Source organism: Nomascus leucogenys, chromosome X (genome assembly GCF_006542625.1).
Source record: "Nomascus leucogenys isolate Asia chromosome X, Asia_NLE_v1, whole genome shotgun sequence".
In the NCBI taxonomy this organism is placed as follows: domain Eukaryota; kingdom Metazoa; phylum Chordata; class Mammalia; order Primates; family Hylobatidae; genus Nomascus; species Nomascus leucogenys.
In genome coordinates this window covers 8,933,791-8,954,094 of record NC_044406.1, presented here as the reverse complement: position 1 = coordinate 8,954,094, position 20,304 = coordinate 8,933,791, and the positions used below count along the sequence as shown (strand labels likewise).

Here is a 20,304-nt window from a genome sequence, read left to right as displayed (position 1 = left end):
GTGGGGCCTTCTGACAAGCAATTGGAAGTGGGCAGGTAGAGCAAGAACCAGGCAGAATTGTGGAGACCACAAAAGTGAGTTTCATCAACTGCCTTATTTTGCCCCTTTCTATCTCTGACACTAGTCACTCAGCTGTCAAACTCACCTCAAATTCTGCAATTGATGAGGTCACCAAGCAGGTGATATTATTACGTGTTAGTACCTACTGATGATTCCTGCTCTTGGACCATTGTACATTCTCTGAAACAAATTAACTCGACAGCCTTTATAGGTGGATGGACTGGAGAGTCTTAAGCCATGAGGCTCCCTGGGAAAGAATTTTCTTCTTTTTTTCAGTAGTTGGGGATAAGTTTCATGTCAACACACAAAGAGTTAACTCCAGATTGAGTTCATTCATTTAATGTTCAGACACAGAGATCTATGGCAGACTTCTGAAGGCCAAAGCTCAACAAAATAAGGGTCTCTTTTCTTCACTGCCTTTTATGTACACTAAATCTTAAAAGTTTAAGAAAATTAACTTGGACTAAATGTTGAGGTCTCCATGGCCTTAAAGAGATGGTGAGAACAGGCCTCATCTTCAGGATACTTGTGTGAATTCAGGATGCATTGTTTGGACCCAGTTGTTTTGGGGTGTGTATCCTACATACATGTAAAAAGCATTTATATAAAAATAAGTGTTTAAAATGCATTTCAAGCAAAATAAAGCGGCTTTTAAAAGAGTGTGTAAGGTATAATAAACAGCAAATAAAATGATATAAACAGGCCTGTGTCCCTGCTAAAAGGAGATTCCAGCAGGCAAACTATTTCCGTGACTAGTACGGAGTAAATTCCAAAAGTTACAATGTGGTAATCTCACTTCCCAAAGGAAAAATGAAGAGTTGACTGGAAAACATTTCCCCTGTAGCATCAAGGCAGACATATACAGAATCTTTTTATGTGTCAGTATCTAATATGTTTTAAACATCAAATTTTATTCACCTTGTCAGCTTTTAAAAGTAATACATTAAAAAGTGTTGTCTAATGGAAAACTAAGTACTTCGCTCCATGCTGGGTGTCTCAGTTTGAAGTGCTGTGACAAGTAGGACAGTGTTTCAGAGTGTGCTGCAAATCAGGGCCATCTGACTATAATCATTTAAGCCAGGGGTCAGCAGACTTTTCTGTTAAGGGCCACATAACAAATATTTTAGGCTTTGCCATACGGTCTCTGTTGCAGCAACTCACTTCTGCACAACATTGTAGCAAGAAAGCAGCCATAGATTATGTGTAACCAATGAGTGTGGCAGTGTGCCAATAAAGCTTTATTTACACAAACAGGCTGTATGCTGATTTGGCCCACAGATCACAGCCTATGAACACCTAACTTAGAGCAGTGTTTTTCTTTTTTCTTTTTTTTACTGTAACCCACAGTAAGAAATACATATGACATCACAATACAGCGTGCACGCATGCACACACACAAAAGGTTTTACAAAACCCAACTTGCCTTTTCTACCAGGAATGCACTCTGCTATTTGCTTTTCTCCTCTTCTATTTGGTTTTTTAAAGGCTAGTCCTGACTGTCCTAATGATTCATCACCTGCAGGCTTAAAAACACTTGTTGCTTATTGAAATGCAAATTCCTCCTGCTCTGCGAATTACAACTCCTTAACTCCAATATTGGAGAGTAGACCCAAACATCTACTGTTTTTCTTCAAAATGATCCCCAGCTGATTCTTTTACACACTAGGTTTGCAAAACTCAAATCAGGTGTATCAGATGAAATTGTACACTAACCTATAACTAAAATTAATGCCCAAAATTGTTCTCTGTAGAACATTCCAATATTTTCACAGGAGACTCTCATTTTGTCTTGCTTTAATTTTTGCATGATTTAGGGTTCTTTTATTCTTTTTCCTGTTATGTCACTTTTAATGTTCAATATCATGATAGAAAAAGAAAAGAAGAAACTGGAGTTCAAGCATCATCGCATTTGAAATGTGTGGTCTTTAATAGGCATATCTAAAGGATAAGTAGTTGTCAAGACGTTATCCTAAAGGAATATTTTGACCTTATTTTCTTTTGTTGGAATTGTATTAAACATCTGCAATTCTGCCATGTAATTTAAATGATTCTTTATGCTGTGTGATTAAATATTCCGTTCACTTGGTTTGTTCTATGGACTATAAATTCGTTTTCCTTCTGGAATTTTCCTTCCTCTGACAGTTTCTATGAACATGTTCTAATATCCTGCGCTGCACTGGATGCCTTCCTTAGCTTTGCCTCCAGATAGAATTATGCCAGAGGCTAAATTCTATTTGGTGTAAAATAAGTGTTATTTTATTCCACTAATGAATACAATTAATCCACTGGGGACAGTAACTATAATTATAATGCATTAAGTCTTTTACCAGGCTCACAATCATATATTATTTGCCCTAAAGTTTTGACACTTCATTCTCTGACTCTTTCAGGAATTTTTCTCACCCTTGCCTGAAATCTTGTGCCTGCTGCCTCTAATTCAGTATGAATTTCCTTTGTTTGCTTATAGTACACACTTGGAATTGGATGTTCCTTAGAGGCCTCAAGTTCTGACATCTCTTTCCTTCCTTTTCTTAGATTAGAGTTATACAGGGATGGTAATGACGACTTGGAGAAAGAAGGAATTTCTTAGAATTAGCAGGAATTCTGGAGAGAGCCTTGAGCCAGCCTTGTCTGTAAGACAGATTAACTGGCCTCCTCCGTACCCTTTCACCCAGGACCATTTTCCATTCCAGAATTATCATAAAGCCGGCCGAAACCTGTCCCTGGGTGTGTGGTTGGGGGCAGTAGGCACACGGCAATTCCAATTAGCTGTCTAATTTTAACTTGGCTTCTGGCCAGAGGACTTCATCTCACAGCACATTTCAAACACCAGAGCGAACGGTCAAGTGGGTTACCTTGGACTTATCTTGGCCTGCCCCGGAGGTTATGGTCAATTACGTTTGAGGGACATTTTCAAGCAAGACAGAATCAGGAATTGGAATGGAGGCTGTGAAGCAATCATGCGTTTTTATCCCAACTGGGAAATGCTTATCAAAATAGTTCCTAGTTATCAAGTAAGCACAAAGTGCCTGGAAATGACGTTCCCAGTGAGGGGAAATGGCCCAGCTGTGCTTTTTTTGGCTTTCTCTCATCCGCTCAACAGGAAAAATATTAATCAATGGGAAAAATGCTCCCTTTCTATTAATTTAACACATGAGTTTTAGGTAGTGTGGGAAATAGTAACACCTAATGCTTTTCATTCTCGATTTTATTACATGAATTGCAAAAAAAAAAACTTTTTAGAAAATGGTTTTCATTTAAACCATCGATTCACCACCTATAAAGATGTTTTATCTTCTTGATGAAAAGAAGATAAACCTGAGATAGAGAAAGTTCCAGGATTCCCTCAGTCTTGCAGTCATTGTGTGGAATAGTCCAGGGAAGGGGTCTGGTGACCCTTTGTAAGTTGCCACTGGGCAACACCTTTTTTTCCCATCAACAGGGAAGCAATTCACAATTCAGTGTTTCCTCATAAAACGAATTAGCAACGCTTCTCCAATGAGATAAAGAATATCTAAACCAGAGTCCCATAACGGAGCTTTCCATATTTTGATATATCTCTTTTTGATGCCTACTTTTTGAACTTTTATGGAAGGATAACACAACAAAATGAAGGATCCAGCCTGATGCCTTTTCATTAAGGAAGACCACCCATGTAACCATCTCTCTCCATGCCTCTTTTGTTCAAGGTGATGAGGCTTCGCAAACTGGCTCAGCAGATTGCAAACTGCAAACAGTGCATTGAGCGATCGGCATCACTCATCTCCCAAGCGGAACACTCTCTGAAGGAGAATGATCATGCGCGTTTCCTACAGACTGCTAAGAATATCACCGAGAGGTGAGTGCAGGGGCCCCTGGGAACTTCTCGGCTGCTAGGCTCTGGTATCTGCGGTGTGATTGGTTGGTCTTGCCCTCGCCTTGCTTTTATTTTCATTTTCAAGGCTCAGTACCAGAGAGAATAGAGGCTTTGAGCTGTTTTGTTCCAGCTAAAGATGCTTCCTTTTGACATGTGAAAGCCCTTTCAGTAACAGCCTGGAGTCTGGAGTTCAAGGCCTTTGAAACAAGAGTCCACCAGTTAGAAAGAATAAAATCAACCTGCTTTTGGACGAGGGGGAGCTTATGGTGGCACAAAACCAGCATTTATTGTGACTCTCAGATGTGATGTTATCGTGCACTTGATAACAAAGAGTCAAAATGAAGGCAAAAACATTAAAGGGAATCTTTTCTTCCATCACAGGGCTCATCTATTTCTTTTAAAAGCACACATGTGTTGTTCTCTGTTAGGCCCATTTTCGTTTGGTTGAGGAGCTTGGCCTCACCTGAAAAGGTCAAGGCCAACTCCTGCAGGAGAGCAAGGACCAAACTGTCAACCTCATACGGCCTTCTTTTAAAATACTCTTTATTCTCAGGTAGGGAGCTTTAACGTGATGTTATCTGAATGGTTGGCTCAGCAGTAAACCTGGCAAGGATAAGTATTTCTTCAGCACACATGCTTGACTGGTATAAAAATTGCTCATCTTCACTGACACAAACACCTATAGCAATTCTAGTGGATCCAAAGAAAAGCACTAGCTGGGCACGGTGGCTCACACCTGTAATCCCAGCACTTTGGGAGGCCAAGGCAGGTGGATCACCTGAGGTCAGGAGTTCGAGACCAGCCTGACTAACATGGTGAAACCCGGTCCCTACTAAAAAAAAAAAAAATACAAAAATTAGCTAGGCGTGGTGGCAGGTACCTGTAATCCCAGCTACTCGGGAGGCTGAGGCAGGAGAATGGCGTGAACCTGGGAGGTGGAGGTTGCAGTGAACCGAGATCGTGCCACTGCACTTCAGCCTGGGCGACAGAGCGAGACTCTCTCTCCAAAAAAAATAAATAAATGAAAAAACAAAGAGAAGCACTAGGCTGGGCCAGGTACAGCCAATGCCACATAAATGACATCTCTCACTGATGGTAATGGCCTTGACTTCATTCATTCTAATTTTCAGAGTCAACTGCCCTTTATCCAAAGCAATAATAGAATCCTATCTCTAGAAGACCCCAGAGAGCTCATCCATGCTGATCTTCATCCTAGAGCAGAGATCAGCAGACTTTTTCTATAAAGGATCATCAAGTAAATATTTTTTCCACTTTGCAGGTTGTGAGGTCTTGGTCACAGCTACTCAACTCTGCCATTGTAGCCAGCTCTAAAGCAGCCATAGATAATATAGAAACAAATGGGTGTGGCTGTGTGCCAATAAAACCATTACAAAAACAGGCAGTAGACCATACTTTGCCAACCCCTGGCCTAGGGAAAAAAAATACTCGCCATCTTATGACTCAAATGCGTTCAAAGAAAGAGAAAGGAAACTAACATTTATTGAGTGCTTGCTTGTTTCGGAAACTTGTGTTAATTCTCAAAATATCGCATAGAGGAGGTAGTCATTGACATCTCCATTTTCACTCTTCTTAAAGAGTAATGTATGGTGTTTTTACAACTCTGGTCTACTATCCAACCAGCTTGACTGTATTATTTCTTATATTTGAGGAAAATTCCTTTTGTAGCTGATTAGATACTTATCTCTTCTAAAAGGCATGGATAACAGCTGGCTATCATCCCTGTTATGTACTTAAGATGCTCTCTCCTCCTTACTCTGAGAGGCCCATTTCTTTCCTCCTGACTCCTTGGTTCCAAATGTTTATTTTCCCTGGGCCATATCCAGTGGCCCAGTTTAAAGTTAAAAACTGCAAATAGCACTAATACTCCAGTGTACCCAGGACACTAGTAGATAGCGTTTACACTTAGGTCACGGTTTCCAACCGGAATCCAAGAGTACTTTTCTCCATCTATGAACTTTGAGATGTCCAGATGAAATGGCTATTATGAACTGCATTCCTCATCAATCCCTGAAGATTCAACCAAGTGTCACATGAGTAAATTCTTACCTAGTGACCAGAGATGATGTGACCCCATAACAGTTATTGCTGAAAGAAGATATACATCTGAAGTATAGCACAGGTGTGGGAATGCCCACATACAATCTCCCTCAGTTCCAGTGGGACGTATCTGCTCCCATTCAGCTCTCTCTATAACAAGCCCAACTCATCAAGAGCAGGAACATGACTTTGCTTTCTCTTTCTACAAAGAATGTGCTTCTGTCAGGTTTGAATTCACAGAGTCTGTAAAAATTTGCCAAGAGCCTTGTCTCTGTTTCTGCAATCCCCTCTCCTTCCATCACTATTTGTCAATCCCCTTGGCTAATTCCTGAGCCTTTCTATCCTTCCAGCAGCTAGGATATAGAAAAAGGATACTGGGCTTAGACTAGAAGTTGGCAGACCTGGGTTCCAATCCTAGCACTGCCACTTTTTAACTATGGGTCTTTGAGCTATTTTCTACTTAGAAAATTGGGTTCAGGAACAGTTTGGAGGTTCCTCAAAAATCCAAAAATTAAGCTGTCATATAATCCAGCAGTCCTGCTGCTAGGTACATACCCAAAAGAAACGAAATCAGTATATAGAAGAGATATCTTCACTCCTGATATTGCAGCACTTTTACAATAGCTAAGATTTGGAAGCAACCTAAGTGTCCATCAACAGATGAATGAATAAAGAAAATGTGGTACATATACACAATGGAGTACTAGTCAACCATAAAAAAGGATGAGATCTCGTTATTTGCAACAACATGGATGGAACTGCAGATCATTAAGTGAACTAAGCCAGGCACAGAAAGACAAACATTGCATGCTGTCACTTATTTGTGGAATCTAAAAATCAAAACAATTGAACTCATGGACATAGAGAGTAGAAGGATGGTTACCAGAGGCTGGGAAATGTAGTAGGGGGTTGTGGGAGTGGGGGATGGGTAGGGATGGTTAATGGGAAAAAAGAAAGAATGAATAAGACCTACTGTTTGGTAGCACAATAGGGTGACTATAGTCAATAACTTAATGGTATGTTTAAAAAAAAAAAACTTAAAAATGTAACTGGATTGTTTGTAACCCAAAGGATAAATGCTTGAGGGGATTGATACCTTATTCTCTGTGATGTGCTTATTTCACATTGCATGCCTGTATCAAAATATCTCATGTACTCCATAAATATATACACCTACTATGTACCCACAAAAGAATTGTTTTTACTAATAAAAAATTACTTAAAAAAATTGGTTTCAGAATAGCTGTCACTGTCGTGATAACATTGCTTTAAGTTCCTAAGAACAGATCATTAGCATTATAGCTACTCCATGAGTGTTAGTTGGATTTCTGTTTTCACGTTTCAACATGTCAGTCTAGCCCGCCTTGTGTGTCTTTTTTCCAATGCTACTCTCTGTCTACCTGCTCCTATTCATCAACCTGTCACTTAACATTCTTCTCTAGGACATGACTTCTTTTTTCTGTCTCCTATTGTGCCTGCCTTGGGCTTTGGCTCCTGTATACTTCCAAACAATCTTTATTCTTCAATTCAGGTGTGGAGCCCAGAACAAACTTTTAATCCTGCAGGCATTCTTGCAGTGAGACAGATGAGATTTTCTGCATTGTTAAGTGATTTAAAGTGGATATGTCCTCCTACAAGCTGAATCAAAACTGTAAATTTTTTTTTTCATTTCAGAAACATCAAACAACTCCAAAAGGGGAGAGAGCCTCAAGCTTTACATTGTAGGAGATGCGTTTGCTTTGGAACCGATTGTTTGGCTCTGTGCTAATTGCTTAGTAATTATAGATAGCATTAACATTGGCTAATTTTGCTCATATACTCCAAGTAGGCAGGTACCCTAGCCACCTTGTTTTACCATTATAGCCCCAGCACATTGCAAGCTGCCTGACATGAATGAATGAGTGAATGAATGAATGGATCCATAAATCTGTAAAATGGGACCAATTATTCCTACCTAAGATGGTTATTGTGGGGATAAAATGCAATAATGTAGTAAAAACATTAGCCTAGTTTCTGTCACAAGATGAGCATGCAACAAATACTAGTTATCTTCCTTCCCACTCACTAGATGAATGCAAATGTATAATGTACTATATTCTCAAGCTACACTAGTAGATAGGTCTTTGGTGTGATTGTATATGCACCTTTATAGCATTATGTTAAATAAGCAAAGCTATTCACTAAGTCCAGGCATAAGAAAGTTGGTCTGCTTATGAAGAATCTAGAATTAAAATCACTTGTAGCAGTAACTTATCTGTATCAAGAAGGTGATAAAAAGGAAATTCCCTCTGAATAGTACCTATTATTCAAAGCACCTGGGAGGTTCTCAGACTCCTCAAGATGATCCTTCTGTTCCTCACTACAATAGGCAGTTCAAGGATCTTTTCCAGAATTCAAAGCCAAGAACTCCAGTCGTCAATTCTGAAAAGATGTTGCTTGGTTCTAAGAATTAGAGCATATCTGATAAGTGGTTTTGGAAGTGTGTCTGCAGGGTGTTCATGGGCATTAAGATAACTGCACATTTTCAAGACCAAATGTGCTTGGCAATTCCTGGGCTGACCAAAGTAAACCTATTTAGTTACTGTGAGGCCTCACTGGGTTTTACTTTGGTGATGCACATTGTTTGGCAGAAGGCTTGTGAGCAGCATAGCTCTAGACACGTCCACCTTCTGGAAAACTGGCCCCATGTGTCCCAGACATGGCCATAAACCAAGAAGTTGAGAAAGTGGCATAGCACTAACAGCCCTAGTGGATTTTGGCAACTTATCCAAAAGGCCAGAAGATGGGCAATAAGGATTTGGGAAATAAAAACATGGCCTAAAATGTTGAATTTGGCAGATTTCCCCTTGCCTGTCACTCCAATTAGGAATTTGAAGTTGTAGCCAAAGATAAGTATCTTTCCTTCCATCAAAAAACAAATGTGTAGGTGTTAAAAGCTGCAGTAATTTCCACTGATTCTTGCTGTCAGCCTTTGCCTCCCAGGCTAGGAACTTTGATCCTTTTGGTTCCCATGTAACAAAGTTCCTACCATCAAGATGGTAGACATTATTAACAGTGTCACTCGATTTAAAATGTTTTGTTTAATTGTTTATAGACCATGGAACCAGGAGAAACTTGGGAACAAAATCTATTTTGGATGAGCCTGAATAAAGAGGTTTCTGCCAGTGGGCAGGGAAACTGCTAAAGCCAGGGAAATGCAATTGCAAGTTTGGTGCTTGTTTCCCAGTAGCTCAGAACAGTTCTCCCTGCCAGACATTATGACAGAGAATTAATTGGTGTTTCACTTTGCAATATCTTTTAAGATATTCAAATGGCACCTTAGCATTTCTCTTAACTTTTCTGCATCGATGCATGTATTCTGGGCTCTTTGGTGTGTAGCATAGTTTAAGGGCTTCATAAATATTTGTTGAGAATAATCCTAGGACCTTTATGAAGTTTAAGGACTTTTTGTGTTCATGGGTCATAAGGAAAGCATTTTTAAAGTATAACTTGACCATCAGTCAAAAATGCCTAGCAACCATCTCCGTATCCATCAGTCTAAATTAGCAGCTGTTGGTAACAATAATTAGCCCAATTCCCCAGGGTGCAATATTTAGTCAACAAAAGCACTCAACTCTGCTATTCACTACTTCTTGGTGAAAGGGTCAGGAGATGCAGTTAGATTCTCTACCCTCATTCCAACACTTGAAACTCTTGTTTCCAGAGCTTATACCTCTTCACTTGCATCTTTCAATCCCGGTATCGTTACATTTATGACATCGTTGATTAGCCTCTCTCCTTCCCTCCTGTACAACACTGAAAATCTGCCAGAAATACAACTATAGAAACTGTTTCTACGAATTTTGAGCATTTTACATGTATATTCTTTTTTAGATGGGTGAAATTTACACAACATAAAATTAACCATTTTAAGGCTGGGTGTGGTGGCTCATACCTGTAATCCCAGCACTTTGGGAGGCCAAGGCCTCCCAAAGGGTGATCGCTTGGGCCCAGGAGTTCAGGACCAACCTGGGCAACATAGGGAGACTCTGCTTCTAAATGCACGATTCAGTGGCATTTAGAACATTCACATTGTTGTGTAGCCACCACCTCTATCAAGTTCCAAAACACTTCCATCATACCAAAAGTAAGCCTTATACTCATTAAGCAGTTACTCCCCATCTCCCCTCCCCTCTTAGCCCCTAGCAGCCATCAGTCTACTCCCTGTCTTTATGAATTTTTGCCTTTTTTGGACATTTCATATAAATGGATCATACAATATGTGGCCTTTTTGATAGCTTCTTTCACAGAGCATAATGTTTTTAGGCTTCATCCACATTGTAGCATGTGTCAGTGTTTCATCCCTTTTTATGACTGAATAATATTCCGTTGTATAGATATACCCACAGATGTAATTTTTAGAGCCAAGATATATTACATTTGTAAATCCAAAGCTTTAAGAGCCATTAAGAGACTCAAAAGGACATCATATAACCCTTGGAGTAACTGGCCTGAAATTTTTCTAGATGAAATAGAAGAGTACAGATCTGAAATTCTCCTCCTTGCTGCTGCCAGCTAGCTTTGTGGCCTTGTGTAAATGAGCATCAATTTTCTTAATTAGAAAATAAGTAACTAGATTTAGTACTAAATTGTTTCAAGGTTGTTTCTTTGCTCAAAAATTCCCAGCATCCTACGCAGTACTCCGCATATAATAGCTCTTAAGAGTGTTGTTTATGGAACTTAACGAAATACCAAACTCAACAAGATTACTAGTCCAGCATCATTTGATATGCTCAGAAATGGTATGCTTCATGCCACAATTCTCTTGTTTTTAAGAGAATCACTTGCATTTTTGAATCAAAGTGTTCATTATTAATAACTGAACCTTCCAAATCAACCTGAGAGTACATAGAAGGAGATTGAGACACACCAGTGCCTTGCTTTTTAGTTTGTACATGAGAACTCTAACCAGAAAACCTAAATGAAGAAGAGAAATAGAGTATCCACTGGGGGAATTTGTGAGAAAGCTCATGAATATTTTCCACAGCATCTGCTGGGAATATGGTGCAAGAAAATGAATACAAAGAGAAAGAAAATGAGCCAGACAAAAAAACTCCCTTTTTAACGTTTATTTTAGAGAGAGGCTAGTAATTGATTAAACTAATCCAATATCTGGAAACATTCTTTTTTAATATTCACTTTGCCTTTTATGCAGTTTGAAATTTTGGAGACTCTCCTTTGAAGTGGAGCAGGGTTGTGTCTGAAAGGAACAAACAGTTTCCCAGACAGATGTGTGAAGAAATGCCTGGAGCTACGTGCTTCTTGCTGGGGTTAGATGTGACCAGGCCAGACTGTTAAATACACAGCAACATGAAATATGAATATTCTTTTGCTTTCACAGGGAATTTTTTTTCCCGATAGTAAAAAGGAAGAGGCCAGGCCATTCTGTTGTTTTCTCCAATTCCTTCACTTTTTTTTAAAGCTTGCATTCATTTGTTTTATGTTACTGTGTTGTGACATTTTGAGATGCCTCTTAAAACTCATGTGTAAAAAAGCACTTTTTAAGAGATATTTCTTTTCCTTTTTTTTTTCATTTCTATGCAGTGATGTTGAAAGTCATCTTGACATTTCTAAAACATTGTTTTGTTTGCATTACAGAGTCTCCATGGCAACTGCATCCTCCCAGGTTCTAATTCCTGAAATCAACCTCAATGACACATTTGACACCTTTGCCTTAGATTTTTCCCGAGAGAAGAAACTGCTAGAATGTCTGGATTACCTTACAGGTATTGTCTTTTATGTTCTCTTTAATATTGTGCACATTTAGTGATATAAACACTTTGCCACCAGATCAGTTATTCCCCAATATCCAGAGGAATGGGCTTTTGACCTAGGAATGGCACTAATATTTCCAAAAACAATTTCTGTGCATTGCCCTTTGTTTTTAATCAAAACAACACAGCCCATTACTAAACTGGGGACAGAAGAAAAAGGAGAATCTCAATCATCAAAAGCATACTTACCACTGTTTCCCTCACTCTCAAGGTGTGGGTGCTAAAAATAGTATCTCTCTTTGGTATTTCTCATATCATAGTAGTAAGCAACTCACAATACATTAGCAGAGAAAAAATTGGCAGCTAACTGATTGGTTGTCTGTGCTGCTTCATCTCCTCGTATTTGTGATCTTGTTTTAATTTGCACGACATCGAGTTGAGGTAAAGCATTATAATCCCCATTTTGCAAATGACAGAGATCAGCCGTCTTGCTGGAAATCAGATAACTAGGGAATGACAGAGTTAGAATTTGGCCGGGACCTGTACAAACTCCAAAAACTTCTGCTCTTTCTAGTAAAAGACTGAATTTTATCTTGGCAAAATGTCACCATGGCAAAGGTCACAAATTTACATTGGAATTCCTAGTGCTGTGTTTCAGTGTGCTTCCTGGTCAGTGTTTTGTTTTGTTTTGTTTCTCCCTTGGTTGAGCTTAAAAAACAAAAACAACAACAAAACAACAAAAACCTCAGGCCACTCCTATTCCTCAGCATGCTTCTAAACTTTTCTTTGCTGTCAACTTCTAAAGCAGGAACTGAGAACATTCACTGGTAGAACTTGGACTGTTTAGACAACCTTATTTGTGTTAGCCAAAGCCACCAGTGCCTGTGACTTCAGGAAAGCACAGTGTACACAGTGAAGCCAGATGTACGCTGCACTTAAGACATACAGCCTTCAAGAGACCACATCTCTAACTTAGCGTGACATGAGCTTCTCAATTCCAATTTTGTGTGTACATGTTTGTGAGAAAGCGATTGAACAAGGTGGAGCAGGAGAAAGGGAACATTGTGTGATGTTTGTTTTTACAGTCTGTGGATAGAAGGCCAGGAGTTCTATATTCAGGGAGCATTGTACCCAGAAGATGAGCATTTTTTCTTTGCAAGGACCCAATGTGCTGTTTTTAGCCTTTCTGCATTGTCAAGCAAGGCAGGCATTCCACAAACTTCTTATCTTATGTAAGTCTCTCTTTCAAACATACCACTCCTATTAAGGAAGAAAGAAATTGACTAAAAAAGCACTTACCGTACGGAACTAAACTTGGTTTCAAATACTTGTGTACATAATGCCCTCCTATTTAAGCTTTTAACTCTGAGATTTATTTAAACTGACACTATCCAATAAAACTTTCTTTAATGATAGATATGTTCTATATCTGTACTATCCAGTGTTAGCTGCATCACACATGGGGCTATTGAAAACTCGAAATGTGGCTAGTGAATTTTTACTTTTATTTAACTTCAACTAAATTTAATTGAAATTTAAACCACCACATGTAGCTCGTGGCTATTGTATTGAACAGTGCAGGTCTAGACTACTCCAGCTAAGCTGTTTTTCACAATGGCATCCTGTTAAAAATCTCCTTTTTCTTATATTATTTGGGAATGAGTTTAGTTGCAAGCAACAAAAAATCCAACTAGCAAGTGAATAAAACCATCATGGAGTGTTTGTATTACAGTCACAGAAGAGAAGCCTGTGTTCTAGGGCTGGGCAGTGGTTCAGTGATGACCTCAGACCCCAGGCTCTTTCTTTTTTCCTCCTCTGCCGCCTTCATTGTGTTGCCTTTTTGCCACATGATCACAACATGACTACTCCACCTCCGAGTGTTGTGCTCAAGCTCAAGGCAAAAAGAAAGGGGTGGAGGGGAAACGATGGACAAAATGCTCTGCCAGCGAAGTTTGTTTATCAGAAAAACGAAAAGCTTGATCAGAAGACCCACCTAGCAAACTTCCACTTACGTCTGGTGGGCTGTATCTGTGTTACAAGGTCATGTCCAAGGACAGAAAAGACTAGAAAATGATTTGCCTAGGCACATGGCCATTCTGCCCAGAATCAGTCTTATTGACAAGAATGTGCCCTTGCCATTTCCCGATAATTATTTCATAGTATTTCAACAACATATGCCCATTTTAATCTCTATAGGAAGCAAAAGTATTGATTAAAGGGGAAATTGTGAAAGTAGTTTAGACTGAATTGTAACGTACACCATATTTCATCCCGATGGCTGTTTATTTCAAACTAAAGGCCATATGGGGTACCTGCTATTATGTCTTCTGAGCTGTCAACCCCAAATACAAATTCAGTCCATTTCTAGACATAACATCGACCCTGACCATAACATATGATGCTTGGCTGATACTGCCAAGTCCAAATAGTTTATGACATTTGTAAGCAGGAAATGAAGTGTTTGTGGAGTATTAGCCCACCATTCCTTGGGTGGTGTTTGTGACAGAGACAAGAAAATAACACTTCTGGTACTGATTCCATGACTATTGAAATTGGCAGCATGCTGCTGTTCTCATTTACACTAAATTGAGTATTGACTTCTCAGGACAAACTCATTGGGTTTGCAGTCAAAATAAGGTTAGCCTGTCTCATTGTAAAAACAAGATTTTTTTTTTCCTATGACATGCCTGTAAGTGGTATGTCAAGTTAATAACCCGTAGAGGTGACAGTTCCTTCCTGATTATGGCTACTACCATGTGTCTCACAGCTACTTGCCTATTTTGAACATACGTTTTCTTTCTATTTAATCGTATATTGCAATATAGAAAGAACAAGATTTTTCTACAATGGTTGATGGAGAAATAATTCAATGAACTGTTTAAATTGTGAGAGAGTAAGTATGTCTTCACTGGTCCATGCAGGAGTGATCCCACACCAACAGGGACCACACAGACAATAATAAGCACATTTTACGATGCAGCTGGACCTCCTCCATGGAATGCATATCCTGATTGGTGTCACTGATTCATGCACATCCAAGTCATACCACATGACACTAAATCTCACATGTGAGTACTTCAGGAGACAGATGTACAAATACATATTCAAGAAAGAATGCTTTAAAGGTTATGTAGAACCCTTCTGTCTTAATGCACAATTTAATGTCATGCCTGTCACGTTGGAGGTGCTCAACAATGTTTCTGGAATTCAGAACCAATAGATAAAGCTAAGCTAATTGACTTAATACCGTAGACTTGCTTCTGTGATACTTGTCCTAGAGGTATATTCAAAAAGCAAAGTGAAGACTACTAAGGCAGAGTTTAAATTTACAGTTTTTATAAACTTTTCTTCCTCTTCGGGTTTGCTTAGTTTGTAGAGTACAGATATGTTTCTCTTTTTGAAATTCGATTCTAGTGGATAGAAGAGTGGAAGTAAAGGCCCTGGATCAATTCTCTAAAGCAGAGGTCAGCAAACTTTGACTGCAAACCACCAGATAGTAGACACTTTAGGCTTTACAGTCCATATGGCCACAACTACTCAACTTTGCTGTTGCTCCAAAGCAGCCATAGACAATACATAAATGAATGAATCTGGCTGTGTTCCAATAAAACTTTATTTACAAAAACAGGCAGTGGGCCAGACTTGGCCCACAGTCACAGTTTGCCAACCCCTCCCTCTAAAATATTGTTTACAATGCAAAGCACTCATTTTCTCATATTTTCCTTGCTCACATACTCTTCTCATAAAACCAGTTACTGAAATCAATTCAGCAGAAGTCATTTTAAACTCATTATTTTGGTAGGACTTAGACTTCTCTGCTCCAGAATGTGTTAAAGAAATAAAACAGCAGCCTTCTACAATGATAAATTAACCAAATGCCAAAAAAAAGTTTTTTCCTTGGGGAAGGAAGATGTACCTTTTAGATATGATTGACTATTAATCATGGTCTTCTGAATGTGAAATATCGCATGAGTTGAGAAATGAGAAGAAAATAGGGCTGGACTAATAAGTTCTTTTTTGATGTAAGTCATTGAAACATCTAATGAAAGAAAAATTCAAACAATTAGGTGGCTGATTTTTTGTAGGATAACAAACATAAGTATTTTTTCAATTGGGTGCCTAAATATATAAGTATCTGGCACCACGTATTAATAGGTCAGGGGTTGGTGAACTTTGGGTTGCAGCCCAAATCTGACCCTCCACCTATATTTGTAAATAAAGTTTTATTGGAACCTGGCCATGCCCACATATATAAGTTGTGACTGTTTTCATGCTACAAAGGCAGAGTTGACTAGTTGCAACAGAGACCGTATGGCCCACAAAGCTGGAAACATTTACTATCAAGGCCTTTACTGAAAAAGTTAGCCAACCTCCCAAAGTGAATGCAACTATGAAACTTTATCTGGTTTACTTTTTATTTGACAAGTTTTCCTTCATGCACAAGAAGGTATTATTTGTTTAACCTCCCAAACATACTCTCATGATCTCATGATAAACACAGAAAGTCCATACTGGCTGACTCTAGTCACACTCCTTATTAAAAACAAAAGCAATAACCAGCCAATCAAATATTCTTTAGATTGGGGTCACCATCTCTAGGATAGTAGTCCTGATGGACCTATTGAGAAAGACCTGCTTAACTGTCAAACATCTCCTCCGAAATGGTATCCCAGTTGTGTGTGCTTTTTCACTGATAAGCATTCTTGACCCCCACAGCTCCCAACCCTCCCACAATTAGAGAAGAGCTCTGCACAGCTTCGTATGACACCATCACTGTGCATTGGACCTCCGATGATGAGTTCAGTGTGGTCTCCTACGAGCTCCAGTACACCATATTCACCGGACAAGCCAACGTCGTTAGTGAGTATCTCATGGCCTATTTATTTCTCTCTTTGGTGGCTTTCTTCAGATTGATTGCATTCCTGAATTTAAACATCAAAGGAAGACAAGGAAGGAAAGAACACACAATATTTATTGACTTGTCTTTCTTGAACAAGAAAGTGATAGCACTCACTTGTACTATAGTAGTAAAAACAGCTGGCTAAATATTGATGAAAATTAATGACCTCTAGCAAACCACATGGATGTTAAGGGAAAGAAGCCAGAAACAAATATATATATATAGAGAGAGAGAAACAAATATATATATATAGATACATAGATATATATATAGAAACAAATATATATATATATATAGAAACAAATATATATATAGTATTAATCCACATATAGGTTCATAACTTAAAGATCAAAATAAACTATTTTGCTTCAAGAAGCACTCATAGGTGTTAAAACTATAAACCCTGGGCAACCTGGTGGAACCCCATCTCTACAAAAAATACAAAAAAAATACAAAAATTAGCGGAGTGTGGTGACACACACCTGTAGTCCCAACTACTCAGGAGGCTGAGGCAGGAGGATGGCTTGAGCCCAAGAAGCAGAGGTTGCAGTGGGCAGAGATCACACTACAGCACTCCAGCCTGGGCAACAGAGTGAGAATGCTGTCTCAAAAAAATAAATATAAAACGTCAGGATGATGGCTACCTCCAGGATTAAAGGGAAAATGGCACCACTGGAAAGAAATATACGGGGCTTCTTGGGGTTAATGGCAATTTCTAGGTAAAAGTTACATGCTTTAGTCATTTTATCATACATTTAGTTTTATGTACTTTCCTGAGTGTTACTTCACATATTTTAAAAGAAAGGATTTAATAAAATAAATAGCTGAAGAATGTTAAATACCTGGTCCCATTCAGAGGAGAGCTTGGGCCCATCACTTAAAATGTTAGTAACTGGCCCCACCTGGGAAGAATTTCCAACCTTACCTGAAACATTAGAGGTGCCCCCTCTCACTGAGGCCTATTTGATATCTGGCATCAGAGATAACTTGGTGATTTCAAATAGCAGTAGTAGCAGGCCACAGAGATGATAATAGAGGAAGCAGTCCTCCAACCCACAGAGTTATTCAAATTGAACTGGGCAAATGGCAATGGACCAGAAGACATGGTTTTTCACGGGAGCAAGTTTGAAACTTTTTAACAAAGAAAAATACAGTATGTCAAAATAGAACAGAATAGAATAGCAATCATGTTTCAACAAAGAGATGTTTTGAATAAATTCATATCAATTTAATGTGCTTTTATTATATAAACCTTTTCTCTCTTAACTACAAACTGTTCTTTCCTAGCACAAGTAATTCTGAGTCATACGATGCTTAACATAGAAATTTGATTTAGGATTAATTAAGAGTGATGCAGAAATACACCAAGTTCTAAGGGACTAAAGTATAAATGACCCATACTAACAAATGGCTCCCCCTACCTTCCTTATATCCACTCTCCCCAATTTCTCCAACTTTGTCTCCTCAACTCCCTCACCTTCTACCCTATAATTGGCCTGCCTTGGAAGCTTTTATTAAAATCTTGCCATTTACCAAGAATGTGTAATTTTTAAATGAAAGTGGAGAAAGTCATGAAATGTTAAGAACAGCTCTGGCAAGCTGCTTGAGTCAGTAGGGAATATAGAAAGGTCAGAAATGGTGAGTGGGACAAAAATGTCTTGGGGGAAGTTGTGGTTAAACTAAGTCTTGAAAAAAAGTGGGTGCATTTTAGCAAGTTAAGGCTGTACTGGCCAGCTATGTCATCATAAGCAAACCTATCAAGATGTAACGTAGCAGGGCATATTGGGAGGTCTTGCCTAATTAAGCCTGGCTGGTAAGTGAGGAAAGGGAGACAGTGAGAAATGAAGATAGAGAAATAGAACCAGGGCTCAAACCTATAGTGGCCTAGCTCCAAAAAGCACATGTTCTTAATCCTTAATCCTCAGTCACCTAATCCTAATTCACAGGCAAGAGCTAGATTGCAGAGGGCTACCCAGGCCATACCATGTTTGGATTTTACCCTGTGGGCTTGAGAGTCATGCAGGACAGTAGTGTAATCACAGGTATAATTAGAAGGTGACTCAGGAGCACTGTGGAGAGTGGAGAGGAACAGGGCAGGACTAGAAGCAGAGACATCAGCTGGGAAGTTTCATAGTAATTCACTGAGGCAGAAACAGCCAGGACCTGCAAATGGCACCAGCAACAGAGATGGAAAGGAAAAGATAATTCCAGGAAGGCTTCTCTGCGTCTGGCCCATTTCCCTGGGAAAAAATCATCACTGTCCTCAGATATTTGAAGTGCTTTTTGGGGCAAGTCGGAGAAGGACTGTATAGCAATGGTTTAGTAACATTTTGCTCTCCTTCTAGGATTTTGAATTCTTCTGGTATCATTCCTCATTCCTGACTATATGCCCTACTGCAAATCATAAAGAAATACTAATTCTCTAAAATATTTTTCTATATGTGCATATCATACACAATGCTTTACCTTGTTTTTTTCAATAAATATTATGTCTGAGATGTCATTCCATTTCAGCACAAATAAAGAACTGCCTCATTCCTTTTTGAGGCAGTATCATATTCCTATTTAAAGATATGCTCTAATTTATTTATCTCATCTTCTATAGATGTGTATTTAGCTTGTTTCCAATCTTTGGCCCTTACAAACAATGCCCCAATATCCCCAAGGATGTTCAAGATATCCTTGAATATCTCTCCTTCCACACACGGGGAATTATATCTGTAGTATAATCTCTTGAGGTGCAATTTCTAGGAAAAGATTATTTGCATTTAATTTTACTTGACATTGCCAAATTGCCCTTCAGAGAGATGACATGATTTTAAATGCATGTTTCCAGCTGTATGAGCTTATATTTCACTGATCTTGGCTACATATACCATAAACGTAACATGGAATTAAAGTCTAGTAAAATTTTAAACCTTGATTGTGCTTCACCATAAACCTGAAACACAAGTTAATCTATGATCACTAATATCATACTAAATAGTCACTCCTTCATATAAGCAGTGATTCTCAACAGGGGCAGTTTTGCCCCCTAAGGGACATTTGACAATGTCTCTAGAGACTTTTGGTTCTCAAAACCTGGGACGAGGGTGCTATTGGCATCTAGTGGGTAGAAGTGAGGAAAGATGGGAAATCTCCCACAATGCACAAGAAATCCCCCAACAACAGAGAACTATCTGGCCCAAAATGTCAGTAGTGTCGAAGTTGAGAAACCCTAATTTAAAACAAGGTAAATGTATAATATCTACATGATTACATGCCAAATACTGGGACCATAACACACTGATCCACACACACTACTATACTATGTAGCATGGAAGGAAAAACACAACAAAAAGGGGGGAATATAATTAATGTATTTTGTCTTCACTTAAGGAATTGTTTTCTCAATATTTTGTGATTAATATCACTAGCATATTTGGGATAAACTGAACCGGGGATTGTATCAAACTTTAAGAAGATGAAATTCAAAAGATGATCAGAAATTCCAAGGTAAGAGAAAAGAAGCATGTGAAGGTCTGAGAAGAGCAGGTAGAAAGTGGAGTGATGATTCATTGTAAAACACCAAGGGAAGGTTCTCTGAAAATACAGAGAGGACTGATAGAACCAACGTCTGTTGATGAGTGAATAGTCTAACCAGAAAAAGAAAACATTTGGAGTCATTTTATACCAAA

The 20,304-nt window shown here is 38.8% G+C and overlaps 1 protein-coding gene across 4 annotated transcripts in view; it reads left to right on the top strand.

Moving 5' to 3' along the window:
- The window catches only part of MID1 (midline 1), a 240,413-nt gene that overhangs the window by 193,483 nt on the left and 26,626 nt on the right, over positions 1-20,304 (top strand). For all 4 annotated transcript variants that reach the window (XM_003261004.3, XM_003261008.3, XM_003261005.3 and 1 more), the window contains exons 5-7: positions 3,750-3,898; positions 11,612-11,739; positions 16,444-16,587. In XM_003261004.3, coding sequence (XP_003261052.1) covers positions 3,750-3,898; positions 11,612-11,739; positions 16,444-16,587 — 421 coding nt within the window. The remainder of the gene's footprint in view (positions 1-3,749; positions 3,899-11,611; positions 11,740-16,443; positions 16,588-20,304) is intronic.